Genomic DNA, 26,104 nt, shown 5'->3' with positions numbered 1-26,104 from the left:
TGTTAAGATAGCTACACCTACATAAGACTGTAGACTTGGACTTTGAATTCATAACAGTAATACACTGATAAACTACGTGCCAGGCACTTTCATATCATTCTCTTCCAATCTTTCTAACAACTGTGAGAAATATTCACCCCCATATGACCCATGAGAAAACAGAGGTTCAGAGAAAGGAAGGAACTTATCCAACATCACAGCTTGTCCAATGTCACTTATTAACTAGAATTTGAACAATATCATCTAGCTCCAAATCTAGTTTTCTCTCTTACCACAGATGCCACTCATTTAATTCAACATATTTATGCCAGAGGCCCATTGGTCAGACACTCTCCTGGGAACTGAGCGCATGGTCTGTGCTCCAGAGGCTTAAAGTCCAATAAGGAAGACAATCAATCAAATCGTCACAAATAAATGCACAGTTCAAAGAACTCTGATAGAAGGTCTAATTATCCCAACTAAATTAAAATGAACTGTTTTAGCTTAGATCCAAAGTATCACAGAGCATACATGTAAGAGACTAGATTCGTTTTCTTTCAGATTTGCTTTAAAGAAATGTTCAATGACCTGTCACCCACCCTGTCAGAAACTGCTCAGTACAGATGGCCATCAGCTTGGGAGGAGGTGCACAAATGCACAAATAATTTCAAATCTCCCTTTACCCCGTATTTTCTATTTTCTCTCTCGTTTTGTCAGATTGTTGTTTCACAGCTTTAGAATGAACGTCTTTCTGGTGGAAGGACGACTTAGTCCAGTAATGACCAAAAATTAAAACAAAAGCGGAAAACGAATTCAGAAGGAAGAAGGATCAGGACCAATGAACAACCGAAGAATCACAGACATGGTGAATATCAGGTTGTAGGTGTTATCAGTGTGTTTCAGTTAATTCTTAAGCTAACACACCAGACAAGAGTCTAGGAAGTGGTCAACAGCAGGGGTACGTTATGAGTGGATTCCCAGACTCTGCAAAATTTATGTTGACAGAGGAACACTTTAAATGTAAGGGTCAACCTCAGATTCTGACTCAAGATGCTGGTGTAACGACAAGAAAAGCTAATAACAGGATAATATTTGGGGGAGCTTTTACTTTCACATTCTTTTGGAAACACACACTGTCTCTCTTCACCAGCATTTCCTGATACTCTTGAAGCCCAGCAGGAGGGGAACAAGAAGCCACAATGAAGCTAATCATCCTCTTTGCGACGTCCACGCCACCCGGGCCCTAGACAACATCCCCAGACAAGGGAACGACTTCCTGTGCGCTGCGCCTTTACCTCTACTACCACCACCAGACAAGCCTGGAAGCCCCAGAGCGGAAGGCGGCTGGTCAGCAAATAACCTTCCAAAAATATTTTCCTAAAACGGGAAAATGTAGTACAAATGCATGGCACGTAAGATAAAGCTCTAGTGACTCACTTTAGTGGATATGAAACATAGGAACTCGGCTCTTCACAACAAAGGGTCCCCACAGATCCCGGTGGCAACTACAAGTGCTCGCCGTCCAATCAGGTGGCTGCAGGCGAGCTCCACAGACCACCAGCCAGCCAAGCGGGAGGACTCGGCCAGAGTTGATTCAGCCACCGGTACAGCCTCCTGTTCACATCTGATTTGCCAAATGTAAAAAAAGTTTAAGAAGAATTAAAGATTCTACAACAGAAAGGCAGTTCCACAACTGTTTTCCTAACAAGTATTCCCGACTCAAACGGTGGGCTTCTGAAACGAGGCAGAAACTTTAGTCCTGCAGGGCTCCCGTCAAGGGCTGCGGCGTCCAGCTCCTGCAGTCTAGAGAAAGGGTGACCTCACACTCACAGGAGACGAGCCAGAAGGAAGAGTAAAGGTGCTTCTAAGTGAAGTGAAAGATGGCAAGTTCCAGCAGCAGTGTTACGTGGCGTGGGGAAAAGTAAAAGTGCTTATCTGCCCCAAACTCCCAAAGGCAATGTTCAAATAAATGTGACCAAAAGGGGAGGACAGCCCTCACAGAAATGGAAAAGAGAATTAAAAATCGTAGGTAGTAAGTGCAATAACCCTAAATTATCCCCATATAATTCACCTCCTTAATCACAATCCCCAAATCGAACCTTCCAGAAGCCAGATTATACTTCAGTAACATTTTCGGTGGCTATAATTCATCGTTAGCCTTCCTAAACTTTCCGCCAAAATCAGGGGCCTCCTCGAACAGGAGTTAACCATGCCCAGCTCCGTATCCATATACAACGAAGGGCTCACGTGAAGAATTTCTCCCTCTATCATCAGCATACAGTAAATTTCTTCCCTATCCTCTGAGAGTTTCTCACTTGCACATTCTTCTATATTGTATGCTTCCTTTCATCCTCACAAAGACACAAAACATAAGCGTCCCTTCAAAATTTTTTCCAACTTCTATCAGAAGAAAAAAGGGGAGAGGAAACAAAAAGGGACAATTAATATAATTCAAAAACTTCTCTTAATATCTACTTGGGGAAGAATTCAACTTGTCCTAAACCTGCATATTATGATTGGCTCCCTAAGTTAACTATGTTGAGAGCCATCTGTCTGAGCCCAGTCTGCAAACAGGACACACAAAAAGCGTAACTGCCCCTCACAGAAAAGACTGGTGTCCGGTCCCATCAAGCAGTGGGCACAAAACCTGGCCTTGTAGACGCCTCCACCTTCTCAGGCATCAACTCCTCCTGTCACTCCTCTCCTGCAGAACTCGCAAGTCACACAACAAAATACACATACACAACAAATGGCACCTTTTGCTAAAACAAACAGAACGAAGAAAAAAACCTGAAACCTCAACTTCTAACACAAATGTCACGGCAAACAATTTTTCGTTTTTAATTGCCAAGAAATTTTCCATAAGCTCCAAAAGACAGGATGGACTTGGAAGCAATAGAAAATGATGTGACATAACCTTTCATTTCTTAAAAAATCCATTTTAAGGTGATATTGTTGCAACCATAATCCATAACTGTTCCCTGCATAGGTCAAGACGTATGCACTATTTCAGGCTTCAGAAAAAGATCACAAGAATTATAATTTGCTCTGGCAAACAGGCTCTCAATCAAAACAAGTTCCACCCACCTTCAAAGCAACCAATAGCTGCCCACCTACCACCCTTCCTAAATCGTCCAAACAGAGCCGCTCGGGGGCCCAGGCATCCCGACCAGCCCCACACAGCCCGGCAGCCTACAGGTTTGCTCTGCAGGTGTCTGAAGGCAAACAGGCTCGGCACCGGCACCCAGAAAGACTCGGGTTGAAACTGCACCCGGAGAGGAAGAGGTGAGGGAAAGGGGAAGAGGACAGGGACCAGAGGGACCACGACGCTCTGCGTTTGCTTAATGCATCTCTGAGTATACCCCGTTCCATTCTCAGCTCTGATCTCACGCTTTGCACCACCACCTACACGGCCAGCCAGGGCTGAATTCAAGGCTCGCAGGAACATGCACTATGAATGATGAAATGATTCATGAACATCCTCAGAAGTGAGAGAGCGCAGCAAAACCATCACACTCTTTCAGTGAGGCCGGAGGAAGACAGCCTACCTGCAGGGGCTGAATGCATGGTCCATGCCTAACAGAGGCCCTGGTGAGTGTAGCTGCGCCCTGCGCCTCCGCTTACTGTGCAAACTCTGCCCTTTCTACTCTAGCAACTCAAAATGGAGGCACATGCGGTCTGAGAGACCTCGCAGAGCTCGCACTGAGCTTGTGCTGTGACCTAAGCCTTCACGCAGGACGCAGAAACTCCCCCTCACACTGACAGGACTGAGCATGTGCTGTGACCCTCCCTCATCCATACACTGTCTCTCAACGCAATCAATCTCAACCCTGCTGTTTCCGTAAATAAAGCCCAGCCAACAGAGGAGGCAGCTTCTCCCCGCATACCAAGCTAGTGTGCAGGGAAGTGGGGCTGCAGAAAGGGGATCCCAGACGGCCAACATCAGGGAACTCGCAGGCCGAGCCACTGAGAGGCTGCAGACAGATGCCCTGCTCTGTCAAGACAACAGCAAGTTCTGTTTTGTCTTTTTAAAAAATAAATAAATAAATTATGTTTTAAACAGAGAGATCATCAAGAAGGAACAGAATGAAAAAACACAGATATGAATGACTATACATAGGATTAGCGACCAGGAATACTGCAGTCTATTTAAAAACACAGCAGTAGCTACCTAAGGGAAGCAACCCCGCAAATTTCTTTTTGAAAACTTTAAACATTTGGAAAAAGGTCACACGAACAATCCTGGCAAAGTTATGGAGTACTGGGTATCACTGCAGCCACAAACACAGTGTGGAGGATGTAGCAAGCAGAGTGTCTAAAGGATACTGGATTTTAGGCAAAAACCTTAATCTCCCTTCGATAAGAAGCTCTAAAATCACTTAAATAATAAATAAAAACATCTCCTAAAGAGATACTAACCCAGTCAGAGGTGTACAGCATAAGGAATGTACTCCTAACAATAAAAAGGGCATGAAAGTTCAAATCAAGAGGCCAAAGAACAAGCACCCTGCCAACAAATACCCAAGCACCTAAAAAAAAATCTCAGTTTAGGCCTCGTGATTCAGAACTCTAGGCAATTCTCTGTAACAGTGTCCATGAAGCTAAATTCATTTAAAAATTTAATCGGAAGCAATTTCTAAAGCCACATTAGCAAGACCACACCACACCATCCTAGTCATACTGAGCACTACAAACTGTTCATACTGCCCAAGCACCAGCCAACACATTTTCTGTTAAAATCCTTAAAAACACATTTTATGCTCTCTCCCCCAACCTCCACCTCCAACAAAAGGCAAGCTGGTCTGTCAGCCATATAAGAAATCCTAGTTCTGGATGTGTATGTGGGCTTAGTTTCCATTTGCAAACCAAGAAATGATTCTGTACAGTTATAATTTAAAAAGAAAAGAAAGACCATGAAACTCCCCCAAATTTACAAAGCACAAGAGAGGGTAGGAAAGAGCAGTGCCAATTCTGTTTCCCACAAATGTAACGGAATGAAAAGAAATTAAAACCTGCTTAGAAGGATACTCAGCGTCCTCAAGATTCCTAAAGTAAACGCAGGACCTATTCCACTTCCTTGGAGCCCGGTTATGCTTTCAGATCAACTAAATTGAGACTATGATTAAATAAAAAACTCTCATCATGCTAAAAAATGTAATTTACACAAGAAATGCCAAATACACTTAAACAAGTTTCACCTTTGACCCAGCACGTAAAGCAAGCATCATGTGGTTGGAATATCATCTTCCCGGCTGGTACGTAAGACAACATGTCCCCAAGAGTGTGTGACTAGAAACAGCCCAGAGAAAAAGACTTTCTAAAAACAAGAGCAACTGAACTAGAACATAGCAGCAAATAGCATGAATATGACCACCAAACTGTTTCCTTCAAAAGTGCATTAAAAAAAAAAAAACAAAAAAAACACCAGAAGCGAGATGACGAAGGGAGGGTCATCGTTTGGAAAGCGTTGGAATGAGACGCACTTGTGTGCCGCCGCTGTGGCTCTAAGGCCTACCACCTTAAGAAGTCCACCTGTGGCAAATGTGGCTCCCCTGCCACGTGAAAGAGAAAGTGTAGCGGGAGTGCTAAAGCTGAAAGACGAAACACCACCGGGACTGGTCGAATGAGGCACCTAAAAACTGTATACCGCAGATTCAGGCATGCATTCCGTGAAGGAACAACACCTGAACCCAAGAGGGCAGCTGTTGCAACATCCAGCTCCTCTTAAGGATTTCAACAATTAGTCACGCAAAAAATGTTCTGGTTTAAAAAAACAAACAAAACAAAACAAAACCACCAAGCCCTTTCACACGTAAATAGCTTACTTGGAGTACTCAGCATAAAATACTAATTTAATAAATTCATCTTTACTCTGAAAAACCCCAGTAACTGTTCCATGGAGTACAGCATAAAACTGGTTATTGGGATAGCAAGTCAACAAATGGGGACTATAATCTCAGTCCCACAAAATGCCCTGAGTGACACTAAGGGCAAGTTACCAACAGCCTATGGCCTGTTCTCTGTGATACTGGATCCCAGTTGTGACCCCGGCCTACTGCAACACTCTCTTCATTGTCTTTGCTGACACTGTCTCCTCACAGCTGTCCTTTACATATCACTTGGACAGACACCCCTTCTCCCGTGACCCCTCAGCGGCAGCACACCCCGGAGCTCACTCCCAAGGCCTCTTCTCTTCCACGTGGAGAACGCATCCTCTCTAGCACAGCTCCAGCCAGCCCCTCTCTGGAGACGCCTCTTTCCTAGGAGCAGCTTGGAAACCTCAGACAGCTCTGCTGTCCTCCTGCTGCACCTCGGCTCGCCGCACCCTTCTCTGGGGTGCCGCAACTCTCTTAAGAGATGTTAAGCTCCTTAGGGTCAAGGAGAGTATCAAAATCACCTTTACTGGAAACCCCCCAACTCTCCTGTTTTGTACTTCCAAAAAAAAATCTGATGCACCAAGAGCATAATGTCACACACACATAATTTATACATAAAAGAACTACATAAGCTAAATCTAATCATGAGGAAACATCAAACAAACCAAATTGAATAATATTTGAAAATATACTCTTCAAAAATGTCAATATCATGGGGGAAAAAAAACAAATAAAAGGTTAGAAAACATATTATGAAAACAAAGAGAGGCAAAGGATATTAAAGCAATACAACAACTAAACACCAATGCATGATCATAGGGCGGGAATTACTATGAAGGTCAGTATTAGAAAAACTGGCAAAACGTGAGTGTGGACTGTGTTAGACTACATGGTATTACATCGATGTTAACTCTCCTGATTTTGATAACCATACTATGGTTATGTAAGAGAATGTCCTTGTTCTTGGACATTTAAATATTTAGGAGAAAAGAAGCTTGATATCTGCAATCCATTCCTAAATGGTTCAGGAAAGGAAAATACTATAGAGAGGATAATTAAGCAAAGATGGCAAACACCGAAAATAAGGGGCAAAAACAGAAATAATAAAGCAAATCTGTAATAAGGTTTAAAAGATAATTAAGTAATACTACATAAACTAAAATCAATGCAAATAAAATAATACAGCAAATATGGCAAAATGTTAACAATTGGTGAAATGGATGGAAGATACATGAGAGTTCTATGTACTAACCTTGTAACTCTTTTTTAAGTTATGTACATGAAATTCCAAACTAAAAAATTTTCAGTGTATGAAACAAAAAATATTTATACTAGCCTTCAATCATCAATCTTCATGGAATCTGGAGACCAGACACACCAGTGGCAATGAGTGACCTGCCTGCCCACCTGCTTCCATAGTGCTCAAATCCCCAAACTGAATCCACTTAAGACCCAGCTAGCTCTAAATTCAACCCAACCTCAGAGTATGCGATCAGCCCTCCTCCTCATCAGAGAAAATCAAGGAGCTCTAAAACGTGAAAATTAAGTGAGCCAGTGTGCCACTTTTAACCATACATTTCAATTCTAGAAACGGGCTCTGTTTCCCCAGACCAATCCTTGTCTTGAGCTGAGGACACCTTGGAACTTTACTCAGTACTTACAGGCCTCCAAGACCCAGGACTTATTTTTTCCACTGGTTGTCTTGAACACTAGATGCTTCCTTACTGAACAACCTGCCTGGACCTCATTCCTGCCACCATGTTGCCCTAACTTGTCATTTGGCTGCCGGCAGGGATTTGCATGCAACTTGCACGTGGGTTGCCCTAGTGCTTCCTTCTGAGGCCTACTGCTAGGTCTCCTCAGAAGGCCGGTGATCCTGGTACATCTACATTGCCTCTGGATCCTAGACCTCCCTCTCTCCTCCAATTACTCCTTAGTGAACAACAAGTGAAGGATTAAAACTTCCAAATACATTAAAGGGGAGCTGAGCAGGTGAAATGCATATATTGTACTAATAGATTCTTTCTAAAATTATAAAGGTTTATTATATAAAAGCCAACTGAATAATCACTCTGCCACTATAATACTTAATGTTTAGTGAGCAGAAAATTTATGTTTATCAAAGGTAAAGTAAGAGCTGCAACATGGAAATTTCCTGGATTTAATTTTGAAGTGTTTTCTACTCTCCAGAAATAGAAAAATGTTTTATTTCCTAACAAGAAGTTATAACGGGGCTTCCCTGGTGGCGCAGTGGTTAAGAATCCGTCTGCCGATGCAGGGGACACAGGTTTGAGCCCTGGTCCGGGAAGATCCCACATGCCGTGGAGCAACTAAGCCCATGCACCACAACTACTGAGCCTGCGCTCTAGAGCCCGTGTGCCACAACTACTGAGCCTGCGCTCTAGAGCCCGCGAGCCACAACTACTGAAGCATGCGTGCCTAGAGCCCATGCTCCACAACAAGAGAAGCCACTGCAATAAGAAGCCCACGCACCGCGATGAAGAGTAGCCCCTGCTCGCTGCAACTAGAGGAAGCTCGCGCGCAGCAATGAAGACCCAACGCAGCCAAAAATAAATAAATAAATTTTTTAAAAAAGAAGTTATAAAACAAAATTAGCAATGAAATGTTAACATTCAGGAAACTCTAGAGAAAAACACTCACTGGAAAAAAGATATTCTATTTGACTTTTAATTAGTACTAACTTCCCTTCGAGAGAAAAGGTTTCAGAAACAGCTTGTTTAAATGTTACTTTGAAATTGTCCCTGGTGTGTGCAAATGGAACTGAGCTTTATATTTATAATGATCTTACATCCAGTAAGCAGGCTGATTTAACTTACCAGTTCTAACCATTTGTTCACATATTTTCTCAGATTTTCTAAGGTAAAAATTATTGCACCACCTTTAATAAAGGTTCATTTCTTCATTCCCGATCCTCATATATTTTCATGTCTTAATGGTCATGGGAACCTTTCTATTGTCTCTGATTTTACAGAGAGTATTTCCAACACTCTGCCTTTAAGTACGGTGTTTGCTGCATGTTTTCAGTAAGTATTCGTCAGAATAAGGAAGCTGCACTCTACAGTTAACTTGCTAAGAACCCCCCACCCTGCAAGTACTGAATGGGTGTTGAATTTTATCAAGTGCTTTTTCTACATCAAGATGACTGTATATACTTTCTTCTTCAATGTTAAAAAATGGTAAAATGTTAACAGATAAATTACTATTAAACCATTCATGTTTTCTATAAACCCAGCTTGAACAATATATTTTTAATGCTTTGCCAGATTCCATTTCCCAATGTTTTATTTAAACATTTTAAATGCATGTTCGTAAGTAAAACTGACCTATAAATCTTACTTTTCAATCTGGTTTTGGAATAAAGGTTTTACTTGCCTCATAAAATAACTTGGGGAACCTATACCTTCTTTCTCTGTTTTCTAGAACGGTGGTAGAATTCACCTGTAAAGCGTGAGTCTGGTTTTTTTCTTTTTGTTCTAATGAGAAGAAAAGGAAATGTCCTGTACAAATTACGAAAACTGCCTTTAAAGGGAGAAGGCATGCTTTTTTTACCCACTTCCTCGTTCTTCCAGCCTTCAATCTGGATGTTACGGCTACCATTCCATCACCTCCTTGAGCACAAGGTCAGGGCTGAAGTTAAGGGTACAGAGGTGGCTCCTGGTATCTGCAGAGCCCAATACCAGCCTAGGACTGCTTCCTTTGAAACTTTGCTTATATGAGAGAGAAATGAAAGTTCTATTTCGTTCAAGCCTATTATATCGTCTCTTCCTGGCAGTTCTAGCACTGAAGTTCTTAAATGTGTACCTTACCATTTATTTTACCTGATTCAAGTTGAAGACACATAGTTTCCTCCAACATTTTGTAATTTTTGACAGTGAGCTCAGCATTCAAAGATATTTTACCTGTATATACCCTACAGGTTCTTGAATGAGGGTGTGTCCTTCCTCCAAAATTGTACATGTTTCTGTCAGGTATCCAGGGCAGCTCACTGGCACAAGACCTTCTTTTTTTTTTCCCTTTTCTACGGTACGTGGGCCTCTCACTGTTGTGGCCTCTCCCGTTGCGGAGCACAGGCTCCGGACGCGCAGGCTCAGTGGCCATGGCTCATGGGCCCAGCCGCTCCGCGGCATGTGGGAACTTCCTGGACCGGGGCACGAACCCGTGTCCCCTGCATCAGCAGGCGGACTCTCAACCGCTGCGCCACCAGGGAAGCCCGAAACCGCTTTTTATATTATAGTCTCATCCTGGAGTTCTTGTATTTTTCTTCTTTTATGTATAATAAATTTATTTATTTGTTTGTTTGCTTGTTTTTGACAGCATCAGGTCTTCGCTGCTGCGCGCGGGCTTTCTCTAGTTGCGGCGAGCGGGGGCTACTCTTTATTGCGGTGTTCGGGCTTCTCACTGCGGTGGTTTCTCCTGTTGCGGAGCACGGGCTCTAGGCACACGGGCTTCAGTAGTTGTGGCGCGCAGGCTCAGTACTTGTGGCTTGCAGGCTCTAGAGCGCAGGCTCAGTAGTTGTGGCGCATGCGCTTAGTTGCTCCGCGGCATGTGGGATCTTCCCGGACCAGGGCTCGAACCCGTGTCCCCTGCATTGGCGGGCGGATTCTTAACCACTGCGCCACCAGGGAAGTCCCTCTCGTATTTTTCAAGAGTGCGAATTCAAGCCCCAATTGTCTTGGGGGCAAGGCCCAAAGTTGAGTTATAAGGGGAGTTCTCCTTCTATTCCTCCTCTTCCTTTTTTGGTCTGGAGTACCAAACACAGACAGGTTTCCCTGTCATTTTCTTCTAGTTCCAGATATGTTACCTAGTTCACCCTTCCACCAAAAGAATAGGCCTTCGATGATCCTAACGTTATACAGGCTCTCAGCTCCAACTCCCTAAATCCTTGAGATCAGGACCCCATCTCCTGTACCTGGTGCGTGTTAAAACCAAAGACACCATGTGAAGAAGACGAGCAAATGGCCCGACCCCTCTCACCGCAGGTTGCTGAACTTTTCAGTTTCTCTTAATTCTTGCGAGCTCAGCTCTGCATTTCAAGGATTTGTTGTATTTTATTCAGTATTTGTATATGTTTACTGGCAAACGGTTTTTGGAATTATCAAATCTGGGTTTTGGTCCTATTTTACTAAAGTTCTTTCATCTTCAGTCAGCTGTGTTTCCAAATATACACGTACTCTCATCTCAACCGTCTCCAGTACTTGCCATCACAGGTAAATGTTCTGAGAGTGCAAATGTGATGACAGAGGAAAAGTGAACAAGAAAATGTTCGTATCCAGCTCTAGCTTCTCACCCCCAAAAGCTATACAAAGACAATGAGTTGTGATGAGTAGAAAAGTTGACTTCACTAAAACAGAAGTGAATTTTGAAATGTCTCAAATCCAAATTAACTGAGATAAGGGAGATCTAGATTGTCACTTTACAGCCGAAGTATAAATATCTATGTTGAAAAAAGATGGTCACAATGTTATTTGACCATGTTATTTAAATAATGGAAAACCCACAGATGTTCAATAATATGAGGACAGATAAATTATGAGACATCCATATGATGGTGTATACAGGGTGCTCATTACAAATGTTTGTAAAACGTTTAATGACATGGTACTATGTTCAAAACAGAAGAAGATGAATGAATAGGGGAATGCGTGATTATCTGTACATTATGTATAAACAATATTTTAATTATAATCTTAAAACATACACATATACCTATACAGGTGCACAAAGATGTATATTCAAGGAAAAACACAAATATAGGTTATAGAATTATTGTAACAGTTTGCTTCTTTAATTTTTGAATTTGTCAAGTGATTTTCTGGTAAGCACGTGTTTTTCTCTTCATTAGGAAGACTAAAAGTTATTTTCTAACACAGCCAGAAGAAAATATGTCGTATATGAATCAATCTACGATGAAATCATAGAAGTTAAGAGCACAAGGTTTTGAGCCAAACAGGGTTGGGATTCCCTGTTTACTAACCTTAGGCAGCTATTTAATATAATACCGATTTTCCCTTTCCTCATTTATAAAATAAAGATAATACCAACTTCAATGAGCTTTTACGGGAACTAAAAAACTAAACAATCCAGGACAGAGTAAGCATTCACTTCATGGCGGTAGTAGTTGTTATCGCATACGTCTTGAACAGGTGATGTTATAAATTTGATTCCTTGAGGTGGCACTAAGAAATATCAACAGATAAACCTACTAAAAATACAGCTTAAGATGTCAAAACCCATCCATGTGTGGGACAGAGCGGAGTCTGGGATAGGAAATTGGAAGTAAAGATATTAAGGACAATGACATGAGGTTTTCTACTGTTAAAGGTGAGAATTACAAATAAGGAAAAAGGGAAAAAAACTTGCAGGAACCTTGTATTATTGGATTAGAGTTGGAAAATTTGGTGTGAACTCATGGATACACATACACACAGATATGGAAGTAGATGTAAAAGTGTGCATTACCTCCCTTCCCCTCAGCCCCCAAGTTCTGTACATGCAGGAGGCCTGAGAACAGTGATACAAAGTAATGAGCATACGGAGCACCAGATGTGGGTTCCTAAGTATCATTCTCCAAAATTTGGCACAATCTGACCTCAAAATGGTAGTAACAGATTATAAACAACTGGATAAAATTGGCAGCCATTAGTCCACCCTGCCATAGATACAGGAATAATTCGAAGTTTGATGAGGAAGAAAGCATCTACAGGGTCTCAAAACAACCACCTACAGAATGGTCATTAAGGGACGTGTGGACACGGGTGGGGGTGGGGCGATGCACTGGGAGACTGGGAGTGGCGTATGTGCACGACCAGGTGTAAAACGGATAGCTGGTGGGGAACCTGCCGTACAGCACAGGGAGCTCAGCTCGGTGCTCTGTGGTGACCTAGATGGGGTATATGTACCTACATGTATACATATAGCTGATTCACTCTGTTGTACAGCAGACACTAACACAGCATTGTAAAGCAACTATAACCCGATTTAAAAAAAAAAAATTATAAAAGGAAAAAGAGAAATTGTACAATCGCAAAGCCTGGCAGACACCACCCTATTCAATGTATCACCGTGAACATTACCAGCAGTGGAACAAACTAGAATTGTGTAGCACCTAATGGATGCAGGAAAAAGAACACATGACTTTTGTACTGTCCCTGTCAAAGATAGAGGATATAAATGCAATGATAAGAAAACATCATAAATGCAAACTGAGGGACAGTCTACAAAATAATTAGCCTATATAATCTTCCAAAGTACCAATGTCATGAAGTGAAGGAAAGACTGAGAAACTTTTCCAGATTGAAGGAGACTAAACACACATATGACAACCAAAGACATAATGCTGAACTGGATTCCTTTTGCTATAGCCTTTTGTTATAAAACTTGAGTGGGGTCTGAGAATTCCAGGGCAATAATATTTACTTGGTAATTTCCTGATTTTGAAGGCTATATTGTGGTTATGCAAGAAAAATGCCCCTGTTCACAGGAAATACACGAAGTATTAGAGTGTGATATAGCCTCATGGTGACAACTTATTTTCAAATGGTTCAGTTAAGCAAAGATCTTCTAGTGTACTGGCAACTGTTCTGTATGGTCAAGACTGTTTCAAAACAAAGTAAAGAAAGACGAATCATACAAGTAAAACACTCAGAGCAGTGCCAGGTGCACAGTGCTCACTAACTATAGCTATTATTAGTAACATTATTGCCACTGTCATGGGGGAGATTATATATATAAATTCTTGCAAGTGCCTCGGTTTATGATTACTTCTAAATATAATAATACATAAGCCTCAATACTGCTTTTAAAAAAAAAAAAAAACCTGCTTCCTGGAAGAAGAAAAGCGGAGAGGGCACAGGTGAATTCAGGTGATCACAGGTGACCAGGGACATTCTCTCCTGGGTAAGACAGAAGATGAGATCTGAGCCCTCAACTTGTTTTCCACCTGATTAAACAAGAGAAGGCTCATGTTCAAGAAGCAAAGAACCAAGAATACAATCAGATTTTTCATGCTGCAGACCAAGCCTCTGATGAGAGCACTGACGCTTACACAAAACTAGTATTAGAGCGCGGGACTGCTCCGTGACCACCTATACACAAAATACTACATTTTATTTTACTTTTTTGGCCACGTTGGGTCTTCGTTGCTGCACGCAGGCTTTCTCTAGTTGCGGCGAGCGGAAGCTACTCTTCATTGCGGTGTGCGGGCTTCTCATTGCAGTGGCTTCTCTTGTTGCGGAGCATGGGCTCCAGGCACACAGGCTTCAGTAGTTGTGCCTTGTGGGCTCAGTAGTTGTGGCATGTGGGATCCGCATGCATCCGCAGCATGCATCCGTAGCATGTGGGATCTTCCCGGACCAGGGCTCGAGCCCATGTCCCCCTGCCTTGGCAGGCGGATTCTTAACCACTGCGCCCATTAGGGACCCAAGGAACTCTTATTTAGCAAAGGGAAACAAAGGGACTGGTTCCTGGTAAAATTCACTCTTAATAATTTAAAAATAAAGGCACCTCCTGTCAAGTAGCCACTCTGCAAACTTGTTCTTACTGGGACTCCATTCACTATTACTTCCTTCCCCTCCTAACTCGCTGGCCTGAGGCAGAAAGGTAAGGAGAACTTTTCTAAGAAATGAAAGGTATAGACTCAGAAAAGGTCAAAGCACGATAAAAAAGGCACTGGCTAATAGGCCGAACCTGCAGAGGTGGAGGGATTGGAAGATGGGGGAAAGGACAACCAAAAACTCAGTAAACCCTCCACGCTACAAAGAGGACAGGCTCGTTTGCTATAAAAAGCCCAAACCTCTTTCTCAATAAAATTTTTTTTCAATTTTGGTTCTCAAATTTTCAGTAAAATATCCTGACTGTAGAAATGTATTATTTCCCATCAACACTACTCACGTATTTATTTTAATTGTTGAGTCAGTTTCATCATGGTCAATGAAGAAATTTACCTTACATTTTTAGCAACCGTATATATTCAAGGAACTTTATAATTAATATTCCAAGCAGAGGCAAGAATCCCCAGTGCTCAGACTTCCACATGTCAGCAGAAACAACCAGATGGTTAATGATCTACCTGGTAGAATCAAGACATCTTGGGAGGTAGTTCATATTTTGCTTTTGGATTTAACATTTTACGGAGTTTTAAAAAAAAAAAAAAAAAAGATACTTCTCAATCTCTTCTTCAAAAGAAAATTTATAATTATTTTTGCAATTCCCGAAAAGGAACAAAAAAACATGACAGTTTACAAAAGCTACCCTGTTTTTGTTTTCCCCATTTTTATTAAAGAGGAAAACACAGTCCAGGAAGTACAACCTTTACCCATGGACACAAAGATGAAGTGGGAGCAAAGAATCAGAACCCAGGCTGCCTGAGTCCAAAAGGGTAGATCTTTCCACGCTGTTGGTCTTAACAAAAGGATCAAGCAGTCAGATTAAACGGCCATGAGATACTAGACAAATAAAGAAGCAACAAGGAGAATAAAAGGATAGATGTAACCGGTCTCTATGCCCTGCTCTTTTTATAAGCTAGAACCAACCTACTTTATTTATTTATTGTTTTGAACCAACCTACTTTAGTTCAACCAAGGATGCTGGTGTTTTGGTCAAGTCCATGTATAAGGATTACTGGCTTTATGTACTAAGACTTCTGAGCCGAAATTTATTGACTTTATTTAAAGTTTCCCACTAGATTTTGGATCATACCCTTCAAAGAAAATGAGAACATGATGACATTATGTTCAGAGTATGCTGACTGCAGAAGTAAATTTGGAGTGAATCTTATTTATTGAGCAACAGTGAACACTCCCTGAGTGCAGAAACGTCAAAACAAATTCCAAAAGCAAAGCCCAATTACCAAAGGTTCAAGCCCTCTCTCACCTGCCAGCCCCTGTAGCCTGAACTCTACCTGAAGCTAGAAACATCTGCCCCCACATTTTCTGCCCAAGTTTTGTTCCTTAAATGTCGTGGGTAGCAGGAACACAGCGTTACAACCCCTAAGCTAAGATCCTTAGGACCAGAAGATTTTCAGAATTGAGAAATTTTTGGATTTAGAAGGTGCTACAGGGAATATACCAGGGTAATGCCACAGCAGTGTCTGAGCAATAATCCCTATTCTATCACATCGGTACCTTTGTAGTAAAAGCTGTGCAAATCCACACAAAGTGAACTGAATAAAGAATATAAAAAGTCTCACATCAGTTCAGGTCAAGTTTGACCTCAGGGTCAAATGAATTTCAGCACCCAACTTAGCATAAAAATGTTTTGATCCTCAGAGCTTTCAGAATTGAAAATAAGAGATTATGAACCTGTATTATTGTGGATGCTTTACTTATAGTAATGATCAGTACTCTGAGTAGAAAAAAATAATTAATGAAATATAAATTTATACCTAATAACACCAAAGTAATTCTATGCCGACTATAAGAAATCCACCCTCTCCAAATATTAAAGGCAATGGACCAAAGAATTCATAAAAGTCTGTTCCCCACTAGCACGCAAGGTAACACCATCAAAACCAAAAAGTTCTGGACAACCAGGTCCCTGATAAGGCACGATATTCAGAAATATAATAAATAAGTAGGGGGGGGAGGTAGCCAGATATTGGGGTTTTAAAAGGATCTGTGATAAATGTGAGAGGAAAAAAAAACCCAATCATTCAGTGCCAGCTAAGATGCTAAAAAAATTATGGAAAATTACATAAGTCAACTTTTAACTACTATCAGAAAATTTGCTATGAGAAATAACTCCATCTTAAACTTCAGTTTTAATTGCTCAGTTAGAGTTCACACGTTATTTAAGGGGAGGGGAACAGTCATCAAAGTCTGGAGTCACAGAATCACCATTCTTTAACTTCCAGTGGTCTTACTGATCAACGCGCCATCTCACGGGATTATTAGAACGGTCTGACATTCCTCCCCAGATGACTCAGGGCAAAAAGAGTCAGCACACAGCACCACACAGCCACAGTTACATGCTAGTCTCACGCATCTAAAATGAGGGAGACCAGCTTATCACACTGCCCCATCCCTCACAGACCTGAAACAAAGACAGAAACAGAGGTAAGTTCTGCAAGGGCATGCACCCCAAGCATTCGAAGGACTGGGCTGTGCATAAGCCAGGTGGAGAAAACACAGTTTTCTATACTCTGTTAAATCACGTACACAGTTTTGATAATTTGGGCAGCTATGGGAAGTGTGCACCAAACCCCAAACTTCAGAGGTAGAAAGTAGTGCTCCTGGTGAAGCCAGTGAGCTTGGGCCACACTGACTTTATCACTGCAAATTTTCATACTCACTCTGTGAGAAGTTTGAGACCTGCCACAAACTTATCACTAATAAGTAGACATTCAAATATTTGTTCACTTCAATTCATCCAACAACCCCCAAGCACTTCCACTATGCCAAGCACAAGCTGGACACGGGGAACAGAGCCACAGAAATGAACAATGGGACTAAGGTCAAAGCACTAAAGAAGTGCTTCAGGATGCAGACCCTGTAAACACGCTGCTACAGGCATGTCTCTGTGTTGCTTTTTCGGGTGAGATAAATAATAATATATTCCCCTATCGCATGCCTAACCAACAGTTTAAAACAAAACTGATGGGAAGTATCACTCTGAATGACTACCAGTAACATACAATAAAAAATGAGACAAGAACCTGTGTGAGTCTCCAGCTTACACAGATAAGTTACATATCACTTTAAATGAACATTCAGCAAAAACAGGTGTATAACCAAAACTAGTGAAAAGTAAACCTGCTTGGCTATTATGAACCCAAGAGCTAAACACTTAAAACTCAAAAGCTATTTGGTAAATTCCCTGAAACAATCTAACTTGTGCAATATGACAGCCATATATCAAATAGTTAAATAAATATGGCATCACTGAAATAACAGACTACTGTGTATCCAGACAGAAATCCAACTCTGAGTGTCCAACACTTCACTTGGGCAACAGGAAGACATGTCCAGGCAGTTAACAAATGCATATGTAATATAAACATTTCACAATATAAGATGCTTTTGAAATATTACCATTGATCAGCTTCTTTGCCATTGGAATAGGGCATACTTTTGAAAATGAAAACAAAAGCTCAAAGTCACTGTTTTTTAAAGAAAAAAAAGGTAAGCAAAAAAGGTGAGCATAGTTGTTGTCTAGTATATATATGGAGAGAGACACATGTGTATGTCCCAATAGAGCTTTATGCAGCCTCTTACAACCACAACAAAGAATACGTTGCCTTTTATTGACCCTAGTTTGACGGTCTGAACAGCAACATTCTAAATTTTACATATAATTTCTCAGCATCCTCCATGGAGAGGTTTTCACTCAAGCGGTACCCATCTGGCAATTATACTTAATGTACTTCTTTCTACTAACCTCCCTGAGCCAAGCATCTTTTATTTCTTTCTCAGTCCTTATAGTTTTAGATTATGTCCTGACTGTCCTGTGCACAGACTACCTGATCGCCTAATAACCTTCTCTGTTTTTTCAAATCCTTAATAAAACACAGTCACATGATTGATACAAGGTAAATATGAACACATATACTCTTACAGAAGTCCTTCCATGGGCTGAGTTAAAACTACAGCCTATCAGAGACATAAACAAAGAATTCTTTCTGTTAAATTATTTTGACTCTATTGCTTTTCATTTAAAAAATAATAATTCTACCTGTGATATAGATCTTACCAAGACAGTTGAGAGCTGGATGTGTCCATCTCACACCAGCAGTCTTACTAGAGATATTTCAGTGAGTGTTCCTGGGGTTTTATTAAGTGAACAAATTACTAATCAACAAACTTTCCATAATGTCCTAGGTGTTTTCAATAAGGTGTGGAAGGCTTGACTGAATGGGCATGAGGGTACAATTCATAGTAAGTTCAAAACACACACCAACTAAACACCTGTCTTTATCTTGCCCTCTCCAAACCCAAATTGTCTTACTTTTCCTTTTCTTAACAACAACAACAAAAAAGCAAACAATAAGCTGCTAAAGACACCAAAGACATTAAGTACAACTCCTCCCAAAGAGGTTTACTACAGGACTTTGTGTCTTTTTTTTCATCTTATCAGTATATGCCCAGAAGTATACACAGACATACCCACGCACGTGAGAAAAGCCAAAGTTCTCACGGAGTGGGACCCAGTGACTCACTTACCTCGTCTCAGGGTTGTAGCCTAATATGTAGAAAAATGAATCCACTCGGGCTTTAAACTCTCTAGCAGCAAATATGTCAGAAAAATGGGAGATGTTGCACTTCCCTCTGAAAATAAATGAACAAAAAATGTTAGTAATGTCCTCAACAGCTTTGCAAACCATAATACTACTAGAAAAGCAGAGGTGGGGGAAGATGTAACTAAATCCATGGTATTCTAAGAACATGTAGAATATGGCTACAAACTGTTTAATTATCTGTTCAGAAAAACAGGAGTTCCCCCCCCCAAATAAGAAAATGTCCAATATCATATTTTTTTGTTTCATGACTGCTTTAACCTACAACTTAACTGCTTTTATCTCAGCCTTTTAGTCTTAGAATAAAATTAACTAAACCACAAAGACAAATTGAGGGCAGGATTGTGATGAAAGGATATTAAACTAGAAATGATGGGCAAAAATTTAAACCACAGTTACATTACTTTACAAAAAAAAAAAAAAAAATCCATCTAAAGTCTCTGTAAATCATCAAAGCAAAATGGGCCTTTTCTTCCTGCTACCTTACGAAAAGGAGAATGTGTAACTTAAATATTTTTCTTCTGAGTGTGGAAGAAATAAACTGTCTTGGAAATTAAAACCTAGAGAAATTTTAATTTTAAATATATAGATGGGTTCTAATATACAAACACACACTTCCCAAATTTTCAGGTAACATTAACTGACTAAGTTGGAAAACGCTTTCCCATGGAAATACTAGAGCAGTAAGGTTTCCAGGTTCATCTACTAACAAAAGTTAAACCACAATATAGCTGAAAACTCTACAATACTACACAGCTCCTTAAGCAGCGTTTCCACGCACCAAATATAAATGTCATTTACATTATACCATGCAGTAGGACCCACCATCCCACTACACACACCTACATACATACAGGAGTGCTGAGAGAAATTCCAGGGTTCCAAAGAAGGCAGGGAGGTTTTCAGAATTTCAACTCCCTCAGCAGTTACAGGAAGCAACTTTAACATCAACCGGAAGCCAAAGGCTATGATTAGAGTAGATGGAATTGGAGGATCGAAGGCACATCAACAGAACCTGCAAGATGCTTCCAGGGATGTGACCTCCCACTGCGTGAGCAGGCATTCCATTCCCAGAAGGACTCCATGAGTTGGCACGTCAACAACACACACATGTGCTAATCGCCAAGGTGTTAGTGAAAGAAACTGAGGGATATCAACATGGGGATGGACATTCATTCACTTCCTAACAAATTAAAAAGCAATTAAAAATCCTCCTTTCCCACAGGGCTTAAGTAATCTGTGACCAAAGCCTCAGTACTGGGCAGAAGATAAGATGAGCTGAGACAATCTCCATTTTAAAAATTAAACAAAAATACTACTGATTTCTTAAAGTTCCTTTGGATACTACTGATTAGAAGATAATGTAGGGTTATTGAGCACCTAAAATATGGCTGGTATAGGTGAAATGAATTTTAAATTTTATTTAATCTCAATTAATGTATATTTAAATAGCCACATGTAGCCAGTGGCTACCATCTCAAACAGCACAGATTTATATAACATTTCCATCATCGTGGCAAGTTCTGTTGGAAGCACTGATTTGTAGGTGACACGATACAATTAAAGGAAAAAATGGACTAGGTATCAACTCTCCAGGCCCAGGACCTATCCTTCTAGTATTTAACTGGAACTAAAATGAGCTCCTGGAAAAGGATAGGCAGGTAAGACAACTTTTTAGATGAACAATGCACTCGCTCTGCAACTAATCACCCATCTATCAGAAATGATTCATCCCTGAAGCCTAGAAGAAATAAGTAAGTCCCTTTACCAGTTAACCAGAGATAAGTACATCTATTATACCTATCTCATAAAAATATTACGAAGATCAAATGAGAAGTCTATGAAACGTTGTATACTGCTCCGCGCTGTGCAAAATCAATTACTTCATCATTGTCCATTACTAAAGGAAAGCAATTCTTCCTTTATTATTCTTGGTTATTACTCAAATTTAAGTTTATCCTTAAACTTGAATAATTAATTAATTAAACATATAGAAACTCCTCTAACCCACAATTCTAAACACAAGCATTGGAAATCAGTTATGTTTAAGACAAGGTTTCCCAGTCTCAGCACTACTGGCATTTTAGACATCAATCCTTTGCTGTTGGCAGCTATCCTGTATTTAGCAGCACCCCTGGCCTCTACCGCATAGCACCCACACACATCATTGTGACCATCAAAAACACTGCCAAAATGTTCCCAGGGAAGGGCAACACAACTGGCTTAGGGAAAACCCAAAGCAGTAGGAAGAGAAGGCTATCATATGATAAACTACTATGAAGCTGTAATAAACGGGATTTTATCTACCACTGTGTCCTCTATTTGCTTCTCGTTTGATTATATGAAGGGTATTGATCTTTGTATGTTAATTTTATATCCTGCTACTCAACAAAATTTTTTAGCATTTGATAGAGCTTAATCACTGATTCTCTGAGGTCTTCCCAATATGCTAACTTTACTTGCAAATACACCTAGTTTCACTTTTTCTTTACCCTTTCTTAAGCCTCTAAGTTGCACCTCTAATACAATGAAAATGTGGAAAGTAGTGGAAATAAAGGACATCCTCACCTTGTTCCTGACCTTAGTGGAAAAGCCTCCCAGGTGTTCCCATTAAATAGCTTTAGAATAACCGTATCATAATCATTGCTTTGGAGACAGGTTTCTTCCTTAGACTTATTAACATGCTATTAGATGTTAACAGAGTCTTGAATAGTAAACCTACCTTGCATGCCTGGAATAAATCCCAGTTGGCCATAAGGTATTTTTGAATAAATTACTAGAATTTCTTAAAGCATTTGATTAATTAGATCTAATGTTTTTCCTCATTAATTTCTGCTTTTATCATTATTATTTCCTTCACTGTGCTTCTGTTGTTCATAACTGCTTTATTCATACTAGCCTAAATACAAACCAAATGTCCATCAACAAAGAAATGGGTAAACAAAGTATTGTATAATTTACAACAAGATTACTACACAACAACATACAGAAAAGAGCTACTGATACATAACCCATCAAGAAAAATCTCAAAAATTAAATGTTGAGTAAAAGAAGCCAGACACAAAAAAGCTACATACTGTTATGATTCCATTTATATGAAGTTCTAGAACAGCAAAAAGGAATTTCTGGTAGGAGAAATCAGAATAGTGGTTGTTTCTGGGTGGGAAGTTTAGAGAGAACAGGAGCTGAAGGGAACTTTCTGGCATGATGAGAATATCCCATGCCTTGTTTAGTGTCAAACAAATTTGCCAAAATTTATGGAAATGTAAACTTAAAATCTGAATTTTTCTGTATATTAAAAAAAAAAAAAAAAAGCATTGGGAGAAAATAAAACACCAGTCACTAGCATATAGCTGTGGCTCTTGGAAGTGTCTGTCCCTGCCGGGTAAGGGGCCCGCAGTAGCAAAGCAGAGTGGAAGACAGGGTTGACAGGGGCCGGGAGGCTGACCGTGGCTGGTTCTGACTGGCTGCCATCCGTTCTGAAATATTTTTCATATCACCTCTTGCTGAAGAGTAGTGCTTACACTTTAAAAGCGTGTACATGTGTACCATTTTAAGCACTCAGTGTCTTTCTCCAGGGCTCTCTTTTCACCATGCTCTTGCTCAAAACAGTATATTATTTGACAGTGTTTGTGAAATGGAGGCAGAGAGACTGTTAAGAGAAAACTGCCATCATGTCCACCTTGCTGAAACAGCTGCTTTCCCAGCTTCCTCCGGTTCTGCATTCCCCATATCTTCACTGTTACCAGAAATAAGACTAAAGACAGGGAAGCACCATGTCTTAGGGTCCTTTTATTCAGCAGTAACAAGGGCTTCCTGGAAAAGACTTGTTCAAGTAGTGCTTTGTTGTGACGCCCCCAGTTACACCCTGGGCACTGCACCATCTAGAGAGTCCTGTGCCTGGTGGGAGAAGGCCATCTGAAGGGGATGAAAAAGAGGAGAGAACCTCCTCAGGCAAGCAGAGAAATACAAATGGAAAACTGTGGCCCAGAAATTCATTCCCTTAAACTGTGCCCATAATTGAGCGAGTCTTCATACACCCCCCCAGACATATGCGAACCTCAAAGAAACTCGTGAAGAGGTACACAAGCTCACAAAGACTGCTTAGAGTAGCTTGTTTGTTTACAGCTATTACTGTCACTCTTACCCGGAAATAAGGGGAAAAAAGATTTTGAGACAGGTCAGCATCGTGTCTATTGTAAGCCATTTGATTAATGACAGGCATAGTATCTTTTCTTTTTTAAGTTTCTTTTCTATTTCTAGTTCTTGTTTCTCTCGCCCTCCTGTGGGTTATCTGAACATTTTTTTAGGATTTCATCTTGATTTATTTATAGTGTTCCGAGTGTTATCACTCCACATAGTTTTCTAGCGACTGCTCTAAGTATAACAATATACAACATTACTTCCACTGAAGCCCCTCTGCCTCTCCACTTTTTAAATTTAATTTTCTTAAATGTTTGAGGAAAATTAAGCACTCCTCAAAGACACAAAAGTAAATACAAACAAATGGGAAAACACCCCCTATTCTTGGATAGGAAAACTCAACATAGCATTTCTCCAAACTTGATCTATAAATTCAAGGCAATCCTAATACAAACACCAGCTAACTATTTTATGGAATAAAACAAGTTCTACTAATATTCATGTGGAAAAATCAAATAACTAAAAAGGGGGGGAGCTAGCCCTATCAGACATTAAAACATACTATAAAGCCTCTATAATTAAGAGTGTAGTGCTAGCACGTATCTAGACAATAGGAAATAGAATATCAAGTCCAGAATACATATGGAAAATAATATATGACAAAGGTGGCATCTCAAACCACTGAGGTAAAGACAGTAAATGGTACTGGGGCAGCTGGGTAGAATTTATCTTTAAAAAGTGGTGTAGGGCAAGGCTTTCTAACTGTGACTCAAAGTCCTGAGGGAATACTTGCAACAGGCATATTAAGAACTTTTAAAAAGTGAGAGACAAAAAGACAACAACCCAACAGAAAAGACATGAACAGACAATTCACAAAAATATAGACAAAAATATGCTCAAACTCACTCATTGACAACCTACATGCATATACACAAGACAGCAGGTGAAGGAACCACAGTACACCCACAAAACAGAGTGCTACACAGCTATGAAGGAGAATGAGCTCTGAGGAGCAATTTCCAGAACATACTGCTAAGTGAAAAAAAGCAAAGCACAATAGACTATCTATAGTATGCTACCCCTCACATAAGAAAGAAGAAGTTATAAGAAAATAGATATGTATTTGCTCATTTGTGAAAAGAAAATGCAAGAAGGATAAATTAAGAAGTAAAAGCATCAGTCATCTATAGCAGGTAGGGGGGCTGAAGACTGTATCTTCTTATAGCTCTGACCCTGTGAGCCACAGCAATAGTTCACAAACCCTTCCTTACCCAGAAAATAAACAGACAGTCCAAATCAACCAAGAGGAACCAAAAATAGAATGCAAAGTCTAAAAAATGAACCCAGCTATATTACAAACGAATAACACAACCACACCTAAGGAGCTACGAGAAACAGAACTGACCTGAGCAACTTTAGAAAACAGGCTCTTGCCTATATACTATACATAAGACTAAAGACAAAAATGTAGTCAGTAAACGTGCTTCTCACAGGCACATGGGTTACAAATTCTGAAACTAAGTTATGTGTACCGTAGAATTGGATAAAAATAAGCAAATGAAAATATATTTTAGGGCTTCCCTGGTAGCGCAGTGGTTGAGAGTCCGCCTGCCGATGCAGGGGACGCGGGTTCGTGCCCCGGTCCGGGAAGATCCCACATGCCGCGGAGCGGCTGGGCCCGTGAGCCATGGCCACTGAGCCTGCGCGTCCGGAGCCTGTGCTCCGCAACGGGAGAGGCCACAACAGCGAGAGGCCCGCGTACAGCAAAAAAAAAAAAAAATTTAAACAATAAGAACTGAGTTTTTCACTGTTGAAGAAAGAAGTTACCAGTAAAGAAAAGGGGAGGGGTACAATGAATCTCGTGGTTCTGCTCTGGGCCACGTGAGGACACAGGGAGAAGCCAGCGGTCTGCACACCAGAAGGGGGCCCTCGCCAGAACTCTGGCACCCTGATCTCGGACTTCTAGCCTCCAGAACTCTGAGAAAGAAATTTCTGTTGTTTATAAGCCACCCAGGCTATGGTCTTTTGCTTCCAGCAGCTGTAACCAAGTAAGGTATCCGTGAAATTCAAATAGGGTCTTCAGTTCAATGGTATTGTTCTAATGCTATTTCTTGTTCCTGACAACTGTACCGAAGTTACATAAGATGCTCACACAAATGAAGACTGGGAGATGGATACATGGAAACTCAGTACCTACAACTTTTCTATGTGCCCAAAAGTAGCTCCGAACAAAAGAATTTTTAAAAGACTATGACGTATTCAAGGGCAGAGAGAGCGTGTTACTCAGTTAGGTGTTCCCAGCACCTACATGGCCCTTCCCCTAGGATGAGCAGCTCAATAATGTGTTAAATGATGAATGAATAAAGAAATAAGGGACTGACAAGTTATGGTGTCTAATGAAGTACTAAGCATGTATAGACAAAACAATAAAAATGCCGTAGGCCAGAGTTATTTCACATATAAAAAGAACTGTAGACTAAAGCCAGGAAATGAATCTTAAGTTGCAAAACTAAGAGCTCTGAGACTTCACGAAACCCCTTAGGGAACTTGCAGAAACTAAAGGAACTTTGTTAAGTTCTGAGGAATGGTTGGGGAATTGTACCAAGACGTAATTAACCTGTTTCAATCACTACACATATGTGACGCTAGCTGCCCGTAGCAAAGGAAGGAGATAAATTGATTTGGGATGGAAAAAGGGCAATTAGAAGCCCTAAAGACCTAGTTTAGGATTTCTTGGCCCTGGGCTTCTGGTAAATTCACTCTAGAACATACTCCTATTAGTATGAATTCCTAGGTGAAATGATACCTTGTAACCTGTAACCTACCTTGGATATTTTTTTTCCCAATAGGAAGCAGA

At 40.6% G+C, this 26,104-nt stretch overlaps 1 protein-coding gene and 1 pseudogene across 6 annotated transcripts in view; one reads left to right on the top strand and one right to left on the bottom strand.

Moving 5' to 3' along the window:
* Positions 1-26,104, bottom strand: part of RERE (arginine-glutamic acid dipeptide repeats) — a 426,438-nt gene that overhangs the window by 144,236 nt on the left and 256,098 nt on the right. For 5 of the 6 annotated variants that reach the window (XM_029230137.1, XM_029230140.1, XM_029230141.1 and 2 more), the window contains one exon: positions 19,031-19,135. In XM_029230137.1, coding sequence (XP_029085970.1) covers positions 19,031-19,135 — 105 coding nt within the window. Of the gene's footprint in view, positions 1-3,527; positions 3,899-19,030; positions 19,136-26,104 lie in introns of those variants that run through there. The other variant, XM_029230142.1, reaches the window with a different exon arrangement.
* Positions 4,102-6,593, top strand: LOC114899418 (annotated as a pseudogene).

Source organism: Monodon monoceros, unplaced genomic scaffold, assembly GCF_005190385.1.
Source record: "Monodon monoceros isolate NGI ecotype Baffin Bay Population unplaced genomic scaffold, NGI_Narwhal_1 Super_Scaffold_18, whole genome shotgun sequence".
NCBI lineage: Eukaryota > Metazoa > Chordata > Mammalia > Artiodactyla > Monodontidae > Monodon > Monodon monoceros.
This window is presented reverse-complemented; position numbering and strand designations above follow the sequence as displayed.